The following is a 21711-nucleotide window of genomic DNA, read 5'->3' on the forward strand; positions in this document are numbered from 1 at the left end:
TGCTCTAATTGAGAGTGCCTATCTGTATTTGCCATGCTAAATGTGTATTTGTTACCTGCAGTAGTTGTAACCTTCTTGTGTTTGTCTTTATCTGTCTATTTGTCTGTGAAAATGCATGATGGAGTTGGAGGTATGGAAGAATGGCAGTATATGACTTAGATTTAAGGTTAAGTTAAGTTAGGATTAAATATTTTTAGGAAACCACCTTTTATGGCTTTTGTTTAATACTTTAAGCTCTATAATCTGAGTGTCGGCGTTCTAGGATTGCCTCTGGCATTCCCAGGACCTTATATATTATGTGTGTGGCACCTTTACTATATTGAGAACCTCCGGTTCTCATTCCATACTATGTTGTTATTTTTCAGATGCAGGTCGAGAGGCATCTCGTTAGGCGTCTGGACTCTTGAAGCGGAGTGGTTACTGGGATATTTTGTTATGCTATGATGTATATATGTACTTAGCTTTCTCTCCGCATGACTTATTCTTTTTGATCCTCTTAGAGGTTTATGGAGAGGCAGGATTGTGTATATGTACTTTTGGGTTTTGGATATGTATGTATATATGTGTAAATATTCTCCGGCCAGTCTTGACTTCGCAGGCTGAGTTAGGAGCTTGTTATTTTGTATCTTTGGTATTCTACTCCTACTTCTATTATCTTATGTTTGATAGTTATGATTTTCTTATCACGTGAGTTAACTCGTTCCTTGAGCGTTGCGCCTTTATTGTGCGATTTTTTTTACTTCCCCCTTTCCTTCAAGGCTCCTAGCATATTATAATTCTTCTGCTATTATATGTACTCATTTTATTTTAGAGGTCGTAATACCACACCACCTTCGGTTTACGACTTAAGCATAAAGCTTAGTGTGGTAGGGTGTTACATTATGGTATCAGAGCAGTTCGTTCCTATAGAGCCTGAAAGATGGACTGATTGTGCTTCTGTGCATTCTCTGTATATGTGTTTATGTGCTATTAGGATATCTGATTGATATATATGGCATAAACGTTTGTGAGCATGCATTTGGAACTTAAAGCATTAGACCTGCGATATTGAGACTGATCAACTTAATATCACTTGTTTGGTATGTATAGGGACCGGATGTCGACTCGCGGACGCGGTCGCGGGCGAGGTAGAGGTAGGACAAGCACCGTTACTCCTGTCCCCATAGGGACTGATCCAGTAGACTTTATGGCTGCTTTGGGAAATATGGCTGTAGCTATGCAGGCAACAGCTGAGGCATTGGGTAATCAAATAAATCAGGGTAATCATGGGAATAATAATGATGAGGATGGTCCTATGACACTTGCTACATTTCTGAAAGTTCACCCTCCGACCTTCAGGGGAACCTCAAATCCCACTGATGCAGATAATTGGATTCAGGCTATGGAAAGGGCGTTACAGGCACAACAAGTTCCTGAAGACCAATGGGTTGAATTTGGAACTTATCAGTTGCAAGGTGAAGCTCAGTATTGGTGGCAGGGAACACGACGTATCCTGCAGCCTGATGGTGCTACGATTCCTTGGGAGGTTTTCCAGACAGAGTTCTATAAGAAGTACTTTCCTAATTCAGCTAGAAATGCCAAGGAACTTGAATTAATGCAGTTAAAGCAAGCACAGATGACTGTTGCTGAGTATACCAGCAAATTTGAGGAGTTATATTGCTTTTCTCGTATCTGTCAAGGTGCGCCTGAAGATTTTACTGAATGGAAGTGTATTAAATATGAGGGAGGTCTTCGAAGCGATATTCTGAGCTTCGTTGCCCCAATGGAGATCAGGGTATTTTCTGAATTGGTAAATAAGAGTAGGGTGGCTGAGGATTGTGTGAGGAAGGCGGCAGCAGAGAAAGGGAGTTTGAGGGTGCCTTTTCAGAGGCCTTCAGGGAGGAATTTTGCTCCGAGAGGTAGGAATTTCAAGCGTGGAGGTTTTGTTCCGCAGCAGACTCAGGGTCAAGGTAATTACAGAAGGCCGAATACCAATGCTAGTCAAGGGAAAATGTTTGGAAAGCAGCCACAGCAAGATCTGAATTGTCAGAAGTGCGGAAGGTATCACCCTGGAGTTCTGTGCAGATTCGGACTTGGAGTATGCTATTCTTGTGGACAGCCCGGGCATATGGCCACCAATTGCCCGGAGAAGAAGAAGTATGAGACTGGTAGGGTGCAGCAGCCAGGGAGAGTATACACCACTTCTACCATAGGTGCTGAGGGATCTGAGACACTGATTAGAGGTAATTGTGAAATGGCTGGTAAAATCTTAAATGCTTTATTTGATTCAGGAGCAAGTCATTCATTTATTGCATTTGAAAAGGCCCATGTATTAGGATTGAGAATGGTGGTTTTAGGTTATGATTTGAAAGTATATAATGCTACTCATGAAGCTATGGTGATCAGGATAGGATGTCCACAAGTTCCCTTTCGAGTACAACATCGTGAATTTGTGCATGATTTGATTTGTTTGCCTATGACTGATCTTGATCTCATTTTGGGATTGGATTGGTTATCCAAGAATCATGTTTTACTTGATTGTTCTGAAAAGTCAGTACAGTTTATGCTGGAAGGGTCAGAAGCACCGGTTGTGGTGAATAGTTACTATTTGAATTCTATGATAGTAAACTGTTCTGGAACTGAATGTCAGGGTATTATGTTATTAACTACAGGAGTATCAGGTGATGATCAGAGTTTAGAGCAGATTTCGGTTGTATGTGAATTTCCAGATGTGTTTCCGGATGATATTAATGAATTCCCACCTAACCGAGAGGTTGAATTTACAATTGAGTTGGTACCTGGATCCGGTCCAATTTCAATTACTCCTTATAGGATGTCGCCTTTAGAAATGGCTGAACTGAAGGCTCAGCTGGAAGATCTGTTGGGTGAGCATTTTATCCGACCAAGTGTTTCTCCGTGGGGAGCGCCAGTGTTACTGGTGAAGAAGAAGGATGGGAGTATGCGGCTGTGTGTCGATTATCGGCAATTGAATAAGATCACTGTGAAGAATAAATATCCGTTGCCTAGAATCGATGATCTAATGGATCAGTTACAGGGTGCCGGTGTGTTTTCTAAGATCGACCTGCGATCCGGGTATCATCAGATAAGGGTTAGAGAAGAGGATATTTCGAAAACTGCTTTCAGAACACGTTATGGTCATTATGAGTATACAGTGATGTCTTTTGGGTTAACTAATGTCCCGGCAGTATTTATGGATTATATGAACAGGATTTTCCGACCGTATCTGGACAAGTTTGTTATTGTCTTCATTGATGACATTCTTGTTTATTCTAAGTCTGAAGAGGAACATGCTGAACACTTGCGAACTGTGCTGCAAATTCTGAGAGACAGGAAGTTATATGCTAAGTTATCTAAATGTGAGTTCTGGAAGAGTGAAGTGAAGTTTCTCGGCCACGTGGTGAGTAAGCAGGGAATAGCTGTGGATCTTGCTAAGGTGGAAGCAGTGATGAATTGGGAGCGACCAACTTCAGTGACAGAGATCAGGAGTTTCTTAGGTTTGGCGGGGTATTATCGCAGATTCATTAAGGGATTTTCACAGCTTGCCTTACCTTTAACTAAATTGACTAGGAAGGATACACCTTTTATCTGGACTCCGGAATGTGAAGAGAGTTTCCAGGCATTGAAGCACAAGTTGACTACTGCACCTGTATTGGTATTACCTGAACCAAGTGAACCGTTTGAAGTGTATTGTGATGCATCTTTGAAAGGTTTGGGGTGCGTTCTGATGCAGCACCAGAATGTTGTAGCATACGCCTCACGGCAATTAAGGCCGCATGAAATGAACTATCCGACACATGATTTGGAACTTGCTGTTGTTGTGTTTGCTTTAAAGATTTGGAGGCACTATCTCTATGGTGTTAAGTTTCATGTTTTCTCAGACCATAAGAGTTTGAAGTATTTTTTTGAGCAGAAAGAATTGAATATGCGTCAGAGGAGATGGATGGAGCTTCTGAAAGATTATGATTTTGAATTGAATTATCATCCAGGAAAAGCGAACGTTGTGGCGGACGCCTTGAGTCGAAAATCTTTATATACAGCTTGGATGATGCTACGGGAAGAAGAATTACTAAAGGCATTTCAAGGTTTGAATTTGGGAATTAGAGAAGAATCTGGAATCCTGTGTTTAATTCAGTTGCAGATTTCAAGTGATTTTAAATCAGAACTTCTGAAGGCTCATCGAGATAGTGAAGCATTACATAAGATATTACCAGCAGTTGAACAGGGAAAACAGTGGAGAGTGTCAGAAGGTCAGGATGATTTATGGAGGTTCAAGAACCGGATTATTGTGCCTGATGTTGGAGACCTGTGACAAAGTATCTTGAAGGAAGCTCATAAGAGCGGGTTTTCAATTCACCCAGGGAGCACTAAAATGTATCAGGATCTGAAAGCGATGTTCTGGTGGCCAGGTATGAAGAATGATGTGGCATTGCATGTATCTAAATATTTAACGTGTCAGAAGGTTAAGATTGAGCATCAGAGACCATCAGGGACCCTTCAGCCTTTGGAGATTCCACAATGGAAATGGGAGAGTATCGCAATGGATTTTGTGATAGGTTTGCCTAGAACCCGATCTGGTTGTGACGCTATTTGGGTGGTTGTGGATCGACTAACAAAATCAGCTCATTTTCTTCCTATCCGAATAAGTTGCACAATGGAGGAATTGGCTCGAATGTATATCAAAGAGATTGTCAGGTTGCATGGTGTGCCTTCTACTATCATATCTGACAGAGATCCTCGTTTCACATCAAGATTCTGGGGAGCTTTTCAGCGTGCATTTGGGACTCAATTAAGCTTGAGTACTGCGTATCACCCTCAGACAGATGGTCAGTCAGAAAGAACTATTCAGACCTTGGAGGATATGCTAAGGGCTTGTGTTTTGGACCAGCCTGCGAGCTAGGATCGGTATATTCCATTAATTGAATTTGCTTATAATAATAGCTATCATGCGAGCATCGGAATGGCTCCATATGAGGCTCTGTATGGCAGAAAATGTCAGTCTCTACTATGTTGGTATGAAACTGGAGAAATGAGTTTATTAGGGCCTGAAATGATAGCTGAAACGACTGAGTAGATAAAGAAGATTCGTAGTCGAATTCTTATAGCCCAAAGCCGCCAGAAGAGCTATGCTGATCAGAGGTGAAAGCTTTTGGAATTCGAAGAAGGAGAACATGTCTTTCTGAAAGTTACACCAACCACTGGCGTGGGAAGAGCTATTAAGACCAAGAAACTGAATCCCCGTTATATTGGACCGTTTGAGATTCTGAAGAGAATTGGACCAGTGGCTTATAGAATTGCCTTACCGCCGTACCTTTCGAATTTGCACGATGTATTTCATGTATCACAGCTTCGAAAGTATACCCCTGATGCAAGTCATGTTCTAGAACCAGAACCAATCCAAGTAAGAGAAGATCTAACACTCCCAGTAATTCCGGTGAGGATTGATGACACCAGTGTTAAACGATTACGAGGAAGGGAAGTATCATTGGTAAAAGTAGCTTGGAGTCGAGCTGGTATCGAGGAACATACCTGGGAACTCGAATCAGATATGCGAAAGGACTATCCACATCTCTTTTCAGGTAACTAGATTTGAATTTTGAGGGCAAAATTCTTTATTAGGAGGGTAGGATGTAAACCCCGATTAAATTAGTAGATAATTAGTTAATAAAATTAGTTTTTAATAAGGAGGATTAGAAATGTGAATATTATATTAAATTAGGATAGAGCTCATTGAAACGAGAATTTTGACACCAATTTCGAAGAAAACGGTCCAAAATTGGACCGAACGAGCCGAACCGGTTGAACCGAGCCCGAACCGGGCTGTCGGTCCAACCGGACCCACACTTTAAATGAGCCCAAAAGCCCCTTCTTCTTCATTTCATCAGCTGCAGCGTGAAAAGCCACAGGGAGAAGAAAATACTCCCGAACCCTTACGGTAACCTTCCAACCCCCGTAACTTCTCCATCCGAGCTTCGATTGCTGCACCGTTTGCGGCCACGCGTCCACCGCGTCGAGCTCTACATTTTTACCGGAATAATTTCACTGGTAACTTGTTTAATCACTCTCAGCCCTCTTTTCCCCCAATTTTCGGATTTTTGAATGGGAAGGTTGAGTTTCTTTGATTTTTGATGTTTTAGGATCCAATTAGTTTGAGAAAAACGTTCACTCTTGCTTATGTGAAGCTTGGGTAAGGTGAGGATACGATAATTTTATTTTAATTTCATTAAATTTGAGCTTTGAGTATTAAATTGGGTATATATGTGTTATGAATGTGTATTAGGTTGAAAATAAATAATTGGAGCTTGAAATTGTGAATACTGGAACTTGGAGGAAGCGAATTAGTTGAGGTTTTGAGGGCTGTGTTCTTTTAGGAAATTTTTCTTGGAATAATACTTGGAAATTGGCTAAGGTATGGTTTAGGTTTCTTGCATTTAATATATAATGTTCTGTGAAAACTTAGGCTAGATGACCATAGGATAAATTGGAATGCAGGTGTACGTTTAATATTTAGTAATTTGTCGATGAATATAATTGGTTGAAGTTTATTGGATAATTAGTTATTAATTTTGGATGGTGAATGTTGTTATGTTAATTTGGAGAGAATTATAGTTGAATGTTATTGTTGATGAACATGGTTGGTTTGGTGCTTGTTGATTAATTAATGATTCGGTGAATTATTGATTTGAGGTATTTTGTGTTAAAAGCCTAGGATTTGTGAACTATGACTCTTAGTTGAATTTTGGTTGTTGGATTTGAATATTGTATGAGTTTAATTGTTGATCTGAGGTAGATTTTTTTGTGGAGATTGTTATGATAATGAGGAAGGGAATGTTGAATTGAAAAGAATGCAGGTTTGGACCCGAACAGGGTGGCAAAGTCCGAGTTTTAGAGGAGATGCTGCCGAAATTTTATAAAAATTAGAGATTAGAGATTTTGTTTATATGATTATTTAAAAAGATTTAGATTCAAAGGTTATATGGTTTGATTTAGAGTTATTAAGAAAATGAGCATGTTTTAAGTTTGATTCATTTAGAAAAGAATGAGTTATGTTTTGAATTGGAACTATTGATGGACGGAATGGGAGGTGAACATGATTATAATGAAAGATAAGGATTGAACATGATTGATGTATGATGATGAATGAAATGCGATTGAGAATGATGTTGATGTTGATGAATTATAATTGAATTATTTATATGGCTTATGAATTTGAATAATCTGAGATACGAGATTCCCTGGATTAAGTGTCGTGGCTTGCCACCACGTGTACCAGGTTGAAAACTCGATACTCTGTTGACCCCACGACGTAAGTGTGTGACCGGACACTATATAAATTCCCGGGAATGTTACCCCCATTGAGTATTATTAATTATTTGAGAAAAAACTATGCATAGACTCTTGGGGATGCACGTCGGGGGACAGTCTAAGTACAATTCAGACTTGTCGGGTTGGCTGGATAACCGACAGATGAGCCTCATCAGCCATAGGACAGGCATGCATCATATGCATATTACTTGAATTACTTGCTTGTGCTCTAATTGGGAGTGCCTATCTGTATTTGCCATGCTAAATGTGTATTTGTTACCTGCAGTAGTTGTAACCTTCTTGTGTTTACCTTTATCTGTCTATTTGTCTGTGAAAATGCATGATGGAGTTGGAGGTATGGAAGAATGGCAGTATAGGACTTAGATTTAAGGTTAAGTTAAGTTAGGATTAAATATTTTTAGGAAACCACCTTTTATGACTTTTGTTTAATACTTTAAGCTCTATAATCTGAGTGTCGGTGTTCTAGGATTGCCTCTGGCATTCCCAGGACCTTATATATTATGTGTGTGGCACCTTTACCATACTGAGAACCTCCGATTCTCATTCCATACTATGTTGTTTTTCAGATGCAGGTCGAGAGGCATCTCGTTAGGCGTCTGGACTCTTGAAGCGGAGTGGTTACTGGGATATTTTGTTATGCTATGATGTATATATATGTACTTAGCTTTCTCTCCGCATGACTTATTCTTTTTGATCCTCTTAGAGGTTTATGGAGAGGCAGGATTGTGTATATGTACTTTTGGGTTTTGGATATGTATGTATATATGTGTAAATATTCTCCGGCCAGTCTTGACTTCGTAGGCTGAGTTAGGAGCTTGTTATTTTGTATCTTTGGTATTCTACTCCTACTTCTATTATCTTATGTTTGATAGTTATGATTTTCTTATCACGTGAGTTAACTCGTTCCTTGAGCGTTGCGCCTTTATTGTGCGATTTTTTTTTTACTTCCCCCTTTCCTTCAAGGCTCCTAATATATTATAATTCTTCTGCTATTATATGTACTCATTTTATTTGAGAGGTCGTAATACACTAATACCACACCACCTTCGGTTTACGACTTAAGCGTAAAACTTAGTGTGGTAGGGTGTTACAATAGGGACCACTTTCGCCGTCGATTTTTAATATTATCGACAGTTTGACCATCGATTTTAACGATGTTTCTTATAGTGATTATAATATTTTCTTCTATAATTATATTTAAATTGATTATTGAAACATAACTAGTGATATATAGGCCTGAACAACAACGATATTAGATATACATAAAAAATCAATTATCAAATCACTTATACAAAATATATGTTAAATATAAAATATACATCAAAAATAAATTAAATAACATATATATTTGTATTGAGATATTTAATATTAATTTTTATGTGCACATAATATTTTTTTTCTTTACATATCATTGTTTTTTGATGCCTAGGCTCTCCATTTTAAATATTTTATATTTGATATTTTTTTCAATTATGAAGTGTATTGTATAACATACATCCTAGGTTTATTTTAAATTTAGTGGGGAGACTATATTAAAAAAAAATAATTTAAACATTTAAGCTGGTATCCCACAAAATACTACTAATTGTTATTAATTTTATTTTGATGTCTGTTATCTAGATTTTCAACAAAATAATTAGACTTTGAAGGACTGTAAATCCGTAAGTGTCTCTCAGATAACAATTATTTTTCCGGTTATCAAAAGTTGAATTTGGAATCAATATACAAGCAGCACACATTAGTCTTACCGGCGTTTATTTGTAATTTATAATCCCCAAATGTTACTGTAGTGCCTTGATTGGAAAAAAAAAAAAAAAAATCCAAATTTCAATTAGTCATTATTCATATCTTAACCCAAATAATTTAATAATGTATATTAAGAAGAGATTGGGTCATTTTAAAAAAGTGTAATAAGCTTGTTGATCCTATCCAATAGAACCATAGATCCATTTGCTCGACTTGTTTGGAGCATGGGTTTCGGACCTGCAACCAACCCGATTTGCGTGATAAACAAAGATTTGTTACTCCACTAATTTTGAAAATATTTACAAGCTTATTAACCACTCTTATGTGGAGAAACTCTGAAAATTCTATACGTACCCTAAATAGATTTTATTTTGCTTTACTTTTAATTTTTTTTTTATGTTAAACTAAGCAAAATTAATATCATTGCAAGTCTTATTAATAGAAAGCATAGCAGATCAGATCAAGCAAATATGGAAAGAAAGAGTAGCTAACCCATGACAGGCAGAACATGCATCAGCTTAATATATATGTGAAGAAAAAAGTTTGATAACATAATTAGTCAAAATTTTTTATAATTTATTTTATTTATATAATTTAATAATATTTTAATTTTTTATTTTATTCTTTTATCAATTCATTTGTCATATTTTTATTAATTTTATTTATTAATAATATTAATTATAATATTATATTTTTAATTATTAAACATTCTTGTAATCACTATTTAATATTCTTTTTTATAATTTGAATACTAAATTTAAGAATACAATAAAGATTAATAACAATTAAAAACAGTAATAATAATATTCATTAAATGATTTTAATTATAATTGATTTTTATTTTCTTTAATTCATTTATTATCATTACATGCGTTGGTAAATGTAAAAGCTTGGTATAATAAGTTTTTTATTTTTAATCTGGATCATAAAGGTCGTTTACTCTCTCAGGCCAAAAATCACAATTTTATTTCAATTACAAGCACAATTAGGATAGATCAAGAAAATTTACAAGAATGAGTTGAAGAATAATTTGAACTCTAGACGAACTCACTGGCTGAGATTGTTGTCAGTCAATTACTTTTTGAGAATATGAAAAACCACACTAACTTTGATGAGGTATGGTAATAAACTGATTTTTTTTTTGTGTTTTTATGTGCATTTATAATTATACTGTACTAACTAAGTTTATAACATAACATTCATAAGTTCAAATATATAACATCCATAATTACATACAACTAACATCTAAAAATTAAATTCATATTTATTAGATATTACATCCATACACATCATTTTTTAGTTATTAATTGCATAAGTAACTATCAAATTAACACAAATATTTTTAAATTTTATCATAATTGAATTTAATAAATTTACTCATAATATTCATAAATTCATACACATAACATCCATAATTTTGTACTCATAATATTCATAATTTCATACATATGATGTTTATAATTAATAAATTTTTATAATTAATATTACCAAATTTTAAACTATACATCTATTGTATTCTTCAAATTATTTTATGTGTATTAATAGGTCATTATTTTAATATTTTTTATTTAATATTTATATATATACTTATTTATTGATTTTAATATGACGAATTAATAATTATTTTTAAAATTTTATTTTTAAATTTTTGTTTATATTTTATTTTTATTTTTTATTTTTTAATAGTCTATATGTAAAATATGAGTTGTATAGTAGAAATCATTAAAAATTTTTAATTCAACTTCTATAGAGTTAAATCTCAATTTGGCCCCTAAAATTTTGGTCTGATACTCAAAATGACCCCCACAATTTTGTTGGTCTCAATTAGAACCCTCAAATTTGTAATTGTGGCTCAAACTTACCCCTGCGATCATCTCTGTCACCGAAATGCTAATCTAGCGCAATTGCATGACATGGTGGACACTACTTAAACGACGACGCATTGGTTTCGCGCCCAAACCCTTTGGAAACCACGTAGTGTAAGGGTTTTCTTGATATTTTGCAACTTATGATCATCCTAGTAAAAAGAAAGAGAGTTTTAACCCACAAAAAACTGAAACGATGTGGTTTTCAAAGGGTTTGGGCGCGAAACCAATGCGCCGTCGTTTAAGTAGTAGTGTCCACCATGTCATATAATTGCATCAGATCAGCATTCTGCTGACGAAGATGATCGTAGGAGCAAGTCAGAGCCACAATTGCAAATTTGAGGGTTCTAATTGAAGCCAACGAAATTGTGGAGATCATTCTGAGTATTAGACTAAATTTCAAGGGCCAAATTGAGATTTAACTCACTTCTATAATTTCTATGAAAAATTACATTTTAATGGATAATAATATGATTAAAAGATGTTAAGGATTTGATTTGGATGAAACGAAAATTAATTTTAAAAAGAATATTAATAACATTAAATACGCAGAAAAATAATGAGTAATGAAAAAGATGAATAATAAAAAAATATATGTCACTTACTTGTAAAAAAAAAAAAAAAAAATTTACGTGATATTTCTATATTATAATTAATCTTTTGCTATATCTATCATGAATCATATGTGAATTGCTGCTTGGAGGCAAAGGAAGAAAAAATCATGCCTAACTTTTTTTTTTTTAACCAAATATAGGAGATTTGAACCCGCAACCTCTTAATTGAGTATGAAAAACTATGCCATTTGAACTATTACTCATTGACAAATCATGCCTAACTTATTGGAAAAAAATTATTGGAATCAAATCATGACCCAACCATCATAAAAGACAACAATAAAATCAGGATTACACATTTGGTATTTATAGAAGAAACAAGGACAACAATGTTGTAATTAATTGTTTTTCACAAAACAATTTTTTACACTTTCGAAACTATTATTGCTAAAGTCTTTCACTATGATGCACGGACACTGACATGGACACGGGACACGATACGATACAGGACACGTTGACACGCAAATTTTAAAATCTTACATGACACGGAGATACGCATATATATAAAATATAAAGTATTTTTTAGATAAATCGTAATGATATTTTAATATTTTATGGATATTAAAATATAAATTAATTTTTTAAATTATTTTTAATGTCTTATTTTAATTATATCAAGTATTTAAAATATTTTTTGTTTTAATAAATAATAATATATACTATATCTAAATTTATTTTAAAAATATATATTAAGAATAAGACCGGACACGCTGACACGTGATGGTATTTAGGTGTGTCCAAGTGTGTCTGGAGAAGAATTTTTTATTTTTTATTGAGACACGGTTTGGATACAGCAGACACGCGTGTCGGACGAGTATCAGTGAGTGTCGTGTCCGAAATGTGTCCGACACGGAGACACGACAACTCAGTAAAGTGTCCGTGCTTCATAGGTCTTTCAAAACTCGTGAATTAAAAAAATTAACAAGCCAACAAATTCTTTCTTTTATACAAATAATTGTCTTCATGAAAAGTTTATAATTAAAAATTGTTAAATAATAATTTTATTAAATTTATTAAATTATTTAAAAATTTGTAAGTATTAAATTTACATTAAAATAATTATATATAAATTTTTACCTTATTTAAATTTTAAACAAATTAAATCATCTTATTATAAGCTTGTTTGGATACTATTAATTTATTAAAAAAATATTTTTTAATATGTTTGACAAAATTTTAATAATAAAAATAAAAAATTTAAAAACTATAATTACATCTTTTTTAAAAATAATCTTTTTTACTAAAAAAAAAGATATTTTTAATATAATAAATAAATAATTATTTTTATATTATAATAAGTAAATATAATTATTTAGATAAAAAAATATTTTTATGTGAGACTAAATATAAAATTATTTTTATTTTTTTAAAATATCTTTTAAAAAATAATTAAAAAATCTTTTCATAAATACTACTCACTCTATAAGAAAAATGATATATCTATATTTCATGTGCTACAAATTTCTGTTAGAGGCAAAGGAGGAAAGAATCATTTCTGATTTGATTTTTTTTTTTTTTTACCAAAGATAGGAGACTCGAACCCGCAACCTCTTAATTGAGTATGGGAAGACTATGTCATTTGAGCTATTACTCATTGGCCATTTCTAATTTGATTGTTGGAAAGAAATTATTGGAATCAAATTATGGTATACAATCATTATAATTTATAAAGGACAACAATGAAATTAGAATTGCATATTGCCATATTTGACTTTTATATAAAGAGCAAGGACAACAAATAAAATAAGGATTGCAAGTGTTTTTCACTAAACAAATTTATTTTCATCTCAAAAAATTAAATTTGAAATCAGTAAAAAGCTCAGATGAGTTTGCCCATTATTCAACAAATTTGATGTTGATTTTGTAATTTAATTATAAATTTAGAAATTAAAGATAATTGGAGAACTTAATTTTAAAATCTATCTTGTTTATGGGTTTAAAATAAGTTAAAAATATACAATATTTATTATATATTTTTATAATTTATTCCTTAATTACTTATAATAACATATTAGATTTAAGTTAAAGATAAAATAATAAATTTAATTAAAATATTAAAATCTCCAATTTTGAGAACCTAGAAATAAGGAGTTTCAAAGGAATTTGAAAAACTAAAAATTAAGATATTTATTTTCAAATAATAAAATTCATGAACTAGTTTTACACCTTCGAAATCCTTTTTTCTTTCAAAATATTTCAAAACTTCTGAACACACGATAAAGTATAAAAAATAAATTTAATTTTAATATATTAATCGTGTAAAATTTTTTTATATATATCTAATTATATATAATCATTTAAAGAAACGAATATAATTGAACCGTAAATTTTTTTATAGAATATCAGTGCATCAAAATTGAACTTATAAAAAAATAGTTAAACAAAATAACACATCAACAATTTCTTTTATTTCTTTAAATTTGGAACGAATTAAATCATCTTACTATATGTATTTGAATTTTGAATAGGAAAATAAATATTAATGACTTGCATCCCACTCAATTACATTAGGGATTCTACTCACTCACATTTTATTTAAAAGGCTTTTGTTTTCACTCCAACACTATCAACCCCCAAATTCAATTCCTTACTCATCCAATGGCTAGAGGGACTACCAAGCCATTATTGCGCCGCCTCAAACGCAAAACCGCCGTGAGAAACTGGCTGGATCTTCCGAACGACCTAACAACGCAAATAGAATCAGTATTATAGAGTCGTTATACCGTTGTACTGAATATTATCATATTTTTGAGTTATAAACCAAGTTATAACTTTGCTGGATCGAAGTATAGGTTTTTCTAATTTACAACCTCTCAAAATTATTCAAAACATAGAGCATTATTCTATATTTATAAAATATCAAATCTAATAATAAATAAACAAATCTTAACTTCAAACAATACTTGTATGATATTTTAAAAATAATGAAATAGTATGAATAAACAGTAACAACTAACAAGGATATGTATAAGTAAATAATAATATATGGTATCTGTAAATCGTAAAATATAATATCTATAAATAATAAAATATAATATTCGTAAATAATAAAATATGATATAGTAACATACGAAAGACAATAATTTGGCAAAATATTAGTATTGATAAAAAATAATAATAGATATATTATTTACTCACAAATTAATTCGGACAGTCGTTTGACGTATCACTTATTTTTTTATCAATATAATTTTTGCAATGATAGGAGTTTAATAAAGGTGAGGATATTTTTTTCTTTTAACAAAAATTAAAAAAAAAATAAAAGAATAATATTAAGAGAAAAAATAACACATATGTATATATGTGTGTGTTTGTGGTACGAAGAAATAAGAGCAAGAAGAAGAAGGTTTATATAAAGGAGGGGGAGGTGCAAATAGGAGAGGGAAAAAATTAATAAAATATTTGATATAAATTTTATATATTTTTATTTATTATAATTATTAATAATATAATATTATTATAATTATGTGAGCTCCACTATTAATATTATTTTATTAAAATTTTACTCATCCCGTTGGCATTTCCTGTTGACGAAGGTCCCTCCCTTCATTATTATTATTACTATATATATAATATCATAGAATAATTATATTTTTAATATTTTTGTGTTAAGTAAGAGTTTTTTTGAGTTTGTTTAATTTTTTTGTAAGATTTTTTTTATCTTATTATTTTATTTTATGTTTAAAATTTTTTTTTAAAATTTAAAAAGAATTAAATTTTAGATTTTTTAATATAAAAATTTTGATATTATATTATTATTATTTTTAATTTAAATTAATAAAAAATAACATAAATAATTATATTTTTAACATTGTTGTGATGAGAATGCTAACGATGACCCTCGAAAACCTTTAATTTTATAGCTTATGAGATTTATTTTATTTGGTTTATGTTTATTGAAATCGGATATTTGTATTTCTTCAACGGAAATTCTTTGGAATGACTAGTCTTTAGTCATTTTAGTTAGTATTTAGTCTCCGTACAAATATCAAATTATTTTTAATAAATATGGATATAAGTTATATCAATTTAAGTGTGTAAATTCTGATAAATATAAATATAAAATATGTATATTTTATATACAAATTTTTATAAATATAAATGTAAATTATTGTTAGCTAAGTATTAAGTTAACTTAAAATGATATAATATTTATTGACTATCTAGTATTGGTGTTTTTTGAATATAGCTTATTTTGCTTTTTTTTGTTTGTTTGTTTGAATTATGTTTCATATTTATTTTAGTGTGTAGCTCTTCTCTTTAAACAAAATTTGTTTCATTTATGAGTTTTCGTCATAAATGAAGGTGAAAATTCAGGTGAAGTCGACTTTATATATCTGAGAGCTGTTAGATGATTTGATTGATTTGACTAAATTTTTATCTAATAACTCTCATATATCAACTTTAGGTAAAGTTGACTTCACCTGAATTTTCACCTTCATTTATTATTATTAAATTTTGTCATATATGTGATCGAATGGTGATTTTGTACAGGCAGTGTCAGTTGCGACGGTTACGACTTGTTCAATGCTACTTCTATAATATTACAGAAGAAGGATTATGTGAGATTGCTCAAAAGCTTTCGTTGTTGGAGGAACTCGATATTACTCTTTGTTCCCGTGTATCTAGTGTTACTTTAGAAGCTATTGGCCGAGGTTGTCCTCTTCTAAAATCATTCAAGTTTAACGACATTGTTTATAGCTTTATTGGCGGTAATAACGATGAAGCATTTGCTATTGCACAAAATATGCCTAACTTGCGCCATCTCCAACTTGTTAAAAACCGTTTGGATAACGATGGTGTAAGCGCCATTCTTGACAGTTGTCGTTGTCTTGAATCTCTAGACCTATATTGGTGTTACAATGCTAATTTGGAGGGGAGATTAAGAAAAATGTGTGATAAACAGTTAAAAGATTTTATAGAACCAAATACACCCGATGATTTTCGTGACTACAAATATATTGAACGATGTTGTTACGAAAGTTGGTACTATGACTTTACTATGGATTATAATAGTCATGGAAAGGACTATTATAATGAATCACAAGGTAATGGTGAGTTATCAGAAGACACCAACGAAGAAAAAGATTGGGATGAAATGTATGATATATAGGAATATACAAAAAGTCAAAGATCACATGATGGATTTCAAATATATCTTAGAAAAAAAAGGAAAAAAAAAAAAAAGAAAAATAAGAAGAATGACAGATCGAAATTAAAGAAAAAGAAACACGAAAGAAAGGAAGTGTCATTAGTAACCACAAAAGCATATATGTTATGTTTTGACATGGAAGATGCAGAATAGTTTCATGAGTATGGTTCATGGATCAAGTCTGCTGTTTAAGGATTTTTTTTTTTTTAAGTGACAAATAAATTGCTACAGTCAACAGATTAGTTTTTTTAAAAAATAAGTTAAAACTTTTTATCTTAATTATAACAACTAATTTAAAGATAATCTACTTGTTTATATTTTCAAAGTATAAATTTTTATGAATTTATTTATCATTTTACTTTTTTTACTACGGTCTAAATTACAACATAAAATTTTATAAAAAAAAATATTTGTATCATTTTTTTATGCACTTTTAAATTATGATAAATCACGTCTAAATTATTTATTTCAAAATATTGTCAATGAGCATTTTTTATTTTTGTCTAAATTTAAACCAACATTAGTCAACTTTTTTTCATATATATATATATATATATATATATATATATATATATATATATATATATATATATATATATATATATTAGAATTGTCGGTCGACACTACCACAAAAACGGAAGATAGTGGCGGACAACTAGCAACTGTTTTCATAACCGCAGCTATCTGATGGTTTTCCAGCAGTTTTAATGGTGAAAATTGGAAGAGCAGCGATTCAATTTGATTTTGCCACGAATTTTAAAGAACCGAAGCTAATCCACCTTTTTTTTTTGCGATATTTCAATCTCCCCCTTCCCAAAAACACAACAACACTCAGCAACTGCATAAAAAAAAACAAAGAAACCTAAAGAGAAAAGAGGAAAAAACAGAGAAGAAGAGGGAAGAGAGGAAGGAGCCGGGCCGGCGTTGCTGGGTTTTCCGCCGCTGCTGGGTTCTCCGCCGCCATCGCGTAGCCGTGCCGTCGGAAAGCCAGAACCGCAAGAGAAAGAACCGCGAAGAGAGAGGGAGATCGCATCAGCTCACCGCGAAGCCAGTGTAGTCGTCGTCCTCATCGCGGGTCTTCACTCTTCACCATTGCGTCTTGCCACCGTCGCCACCACTAAGCTTGCCGTCGTCGCCACTGAAGCTGAAGAGAGAGAGAGAGAGAGTTCGCAAAGAGAGGGAGTGCACGCGCTCACGAAGGAGAAGAACGACGAAGAGTGAAGGAGAAGCAGAAGACGATGAACGCAGGGGAGAAGAAGGAGGTCCGTTCTCGCACCGTCCTTCTCTGCTGCCGCCGCTGCCGTCGATTGGGGTCAAGGCCGTCGCCGTCGCACCCTGTTCCCGTCGCCATTAGGGTTTGCTGCTGCTGCCATTGATAGAGTTGCCGCTGGGAGGAGCCGAATAGGGAGAGGAAGTCGCCATCGCACACGCCGCCACCAGTTACAACCGTCGCTGAAACCAGGACAGATTCACTGGTGACTCTGCTTCTTCCTTTTTTTGAAACTGTTCTGCTTCTATTTTGTTAAACTATTCTCCTAACTTTCTTTCTATGTACTTTGAAATTGGTTTTGCTCATTTTTTTTACCCATTAATTGCTTTGTTTCATCGATGATATGTCTTGTTTGTTTTTCAAATTTAATTTTGCTGCCTGACTGGCAATGACATAGGTATTATATATTTTATTGATAGTTTGAGGAAAACAAATGATCTTCTGAATCAAGAAGTGTCAAAATTGCAGAAACAAGTAAATTTCCTGTTGATTCACTTTCCATATTCTCTGAAAAACCTCAAGGATCACCAATATTAAGTTAATGAATATTATTTTTATGTAGATTCAAAGTTTGAAACAGAAAAGTGAAATGAAAGATGTGGGAAATCAAAAGCTTCGCAAAAATATTAAGGAAGCTACAACATTGGCAGCAGATGAGTCTTCTAAGCATAAAGCAATGCTAGAAATTTTTGAGTCCACTATTATTCAGGTATCTTCATTCTATTTACCAAGGATATAGTTGAAATCATTGACTTATATATATAAATGTCTCGATTGCTCAACTTTCAATTCCACACTTCTTACTACAAACTGCTTTAGTATTTGAGCATCATGTTTCTTTATAAAAAATGCTTAGTCATCCAAATTAATGGCATAAAATATTTCAAAGAGAATATATGAGAAATAGAACAAATCCCTTGATTAGAATTTCAAGTACATCATCCTGAACTATTTGAGAAATAGAGAAACACAAGTTATTAAACAACATTAGCCTGGTGTTTATGTGACACTAATAATAAAGCCTAATGGTGTCAAAATTTTCAAGAGAGTTAGATTCAGGTATACTACAGTTACTTGTTTATCTGATAAATTCTACATTTTTAATTTTTGTATTAGTGTGATTTGTATAGAACATATGAGTCACTATAAGTCAGCTCCACAACAAGGCCAGAAACGGGGTAGAAGTCACCCCACAGGGTCTGGGAAGAAACAACAGCTGCCTTCTCTTGGTAAATATCTGTTTCAACTTTTATTATGTCTTGTGATGAACTGAAGTTATTATAATTTAATGTTGAATTGTTACTGTTCTTGTTTGAAAATACTTATTGGGATTTATGTAAAAATTTCAATTGTTCATAGCTTTCGTAGCTTAACTATCAATTATAGAAATGCTTGTCTTATCCAAATATATATGTATTTAGTTTTTTTTATTATTATTAACCTACTTTTCATAATTAAATATAAAAGATAAGGTGTTTACTCTTGAGTGTTGAGTAATCCTCAATTTCTCATTCAGTCCTTGTCCATTATTTTGTGCATTAGATAATAAATTCTAATTTATACCTATAAACATATCTCATGAATATAAACTTTTGACTCAACCCAAGATACAGTTTTATCTTAATACGCGAATCTTAATAAAGCAAAATCTTATTAAAACAGACATATTGGTAAAAAAAAAAGAAAAATATCTGCCGAGTTCACAGCAGGGGTGTGAATTGTCATTTATCATGTAACCTGTAATTAATAGTGAGGGTTACTAGAAAATAATCTAGTGTTCATATAAGTTAATCTTATTTTTACTGTGAAAACACTAGATTTGATATCATGTTTGAAGTTTTGCTTTCTGAGTGTTTAAAGCTACAACTATTGAGAGTAACAATATTTATTGCAAATTTTTTATTGTGAAAATTGTTTACAGGTTGAAATAATCTCTTCTTGATCTGAGATTTTGGTTGAGTAGTTTTATCATACATTAATTTCACTATTCCAACAGGCTTGCTTGATGAGGTAGGATTTTTATCTTCTGTTTGTGTAATATTTTTGCATATGTGCATTTCTAAGAATTTTTACTTCTGTTTACATTTAGGTTGTAAATCTTGTTGAGGCACCTATTACAGTGCTTGGAAAGTTTAAAGAAACCTTCTTGGCCCTTCCAAAAGAACTTTTGACCATGGTGAGCATTTCGTTGGCATTCATATCCTGTTCTTCTTTAAACTAGTTAAAATGATAATTCTGCCTCACATGATATGTGTATGGACATGTCTAGCTGAATTAGTTCAAAGGGTGATTTATGCATTCTTTGTTGAATTTTGAATGTAACATACAGTTTCTGATTGTAATTCTTAAATGTGTAACTGCTTGTTGTTTAAGTTTGTTTCCATCTTCAATATTCAATAATATAGTTTTAGGGGAAAATGAACAATTTTTCCCTTTACCATCAATTTATCACTTGAGAGAAAGATTTGTTTTCCCTTTAAGTTTGTTATCCAATACCTGCTAGACCTTATCTTTAGGCAAAGTGGGGCTCTAATAATACAAAAGATGTAATGATGTTTACAAAGAGAATCCTTTTGTGGATGAAATGGCAATCATTATTTATGTGTTTGGTCTCTGGCTGAAAGACTAGATTGGATGGAATACTTAATGCGTCTTGATTATAAAAAACGAGATACTAATCATTAATCGTTATTGAAAGTTGAAACAGTGACTAGCTATTGTGTGCCATCCCTGCAGGTTATGCAAAAGCATCAGAAATATTTTGCTCTATGTGATGATGGACAGATGTTGCCTTATTTTATTGATGTAAGTTCTTTCCAATAGATCAATCTCCTTATATAACTGCATGCTTTTATATGTTTGAATGGGGTTGGGTTTTCTTTTAGGTTGCAAATGGAGCAATTGATGAGACTACTGTGAGGAAAGGAAATGAAGCTGTCCTCAGGTGTTCTCCCATCATTTATATATTGTCTATTGTAATCTCCTTATTTTTGTCTAGTTAATTGCTTGCTTGCAAAAACATCTCATGCAATTGGCTGATGCTCATCTGTTAATAATGATTTTCTACTTAAAAATTCTTTGTGCTATTTCACTTCTCAAATTGATTAACCTTATGCTTTGTTAATCATGATATTGTTTATTTAGTGTTTTTCTATGTTAATATTTAAAGTTTAATAAATATAATGTAAAGAAAATAGGTTATGGTAAAGAAAAATGGTATAAACTATTGTAGTTGGTCAGTTTTTTTGTTAAGCTCGTGCATGAAATTGCGGCGGTTCAAAACCATTGCAATTTTTTTTTAAAAACCCACATAAATTTGCGGCGGTTTTAAAACCGCTGCAGATTTTTTTTAAATCAACTAACCAAAATAGCGGCGGTTTTGCAACCGCCGCAAAATCATCAACCTGATTTGTGGCGGTTGTGCCAGCAGTTTCTCAAAACCGCCGCAAAATCAAATCTCCACCCCCTAACAGGCGACGCTTGTGGAACCGCTGGAATTGCGTTTTGCGGCCGTTAAAAACCGCCGCCATTCGACATGTCTCTTGTAGCATCTTTAACAATTTATATCTTCAATTATGCAAAAAAATTCATATATAAAATAAAAAATAAGTAATAATTGTTCTAATGTCTTTTTGAAATTAAAGGATAACTTGCTACCTCGTTCTCATATTATTGTATATATAATATGTTTATTTTAAATATTTTTAATGCATGAAATAATAGTCATATAATTACTCAATC

General features: G+C 32.3%; 1 protein-coding gene and 1 long non-coding RNA gene across 2 annotated transcripts; both read left to right on the forward strand.

The window, feature by feature from the left end:
* Positions 1–5872: 5872 nt before the first annotated feature.
* On the forward strand, positions 5873–8206 carry LOC140182462 (uncharacterized). Its single transcript, XR_011878043.1, has 4 exons — positions 5873–6042; positions 6135–6189; positions 6278–6406; positions 7890–8206. It is a non-coding gene; the product is annotated as an uncharacterized lncRNA (long non-coding RNA).
* Positions 8207–16025: 7819 nt separating this feature from the next.
* LOC112779837 (uncharacterized) lies at positions 16026–21113 on the forward strand. The gene is made up of 10 exons (XM_072228596.1): positions 16026–16648; positions 17588–17882; positions 17949–18175; positions 18390–18444; positions 18533–18679; positions 19087–19199; positions 19892–19980; positions 20060–20146; positions 20707–20775; positions 20856–21113. Exons 1-6 carry the CDS (start codon positions 16026–16028, stop codon positions 19117–19119), a joined length of 1380 nt encoding a protein of 459 aa, XP_072084697.1. The 3' UTR covers positions 19120–19199; positions 19892–19980; positions 20060–20146; positions 20707–20775; positions 20856–21113.
* The last annotated feature ends 598 nt before the right edge of the window (positions 21114–21711 follow it).

This window comes from Arachis hypogaea, chromosome 19 (assembly GCF_003086295.3).
Source record: "Arachis hypogaea cultivar Tifrunner chromosome 19, arahy.Tifrunner.gnm2.J5K5, whole genome shotgun sequence".
In the NCBI taxonomy this organism is placed as follows: Eukaryota; Viridiplantae; Streptophyta; class Magnoliopsida; order Fabales; family Fabaceae; genus Arachis; species Arachis hypogaea.

Excerpts from the sequence above, each read along its gene's own strand:
- LOC112779837 (XM_072228596.1), top strand. The coding sequence starts at position 16,026 with ATGGTGATTTTGTACAGGCAGTGTCAGTTGCGACGGTTACGACTTGTT. Across the intron at positions 17,883-17,948 it reads AGAGTTCGCAAAGAGAGGGA|GGGAGAAGAAGGAGGTCCGT; the intron begins GTGCACGCGCTC and ends CGATGAACGCAG. Across the intron at positions 18,680-19,086 it reads TTGAGTCCACTATTATTCAG|TGTGATTTGTATAGAACATA; the intron begins GTATCTTCATTC and ends TTTTTGTATTAG.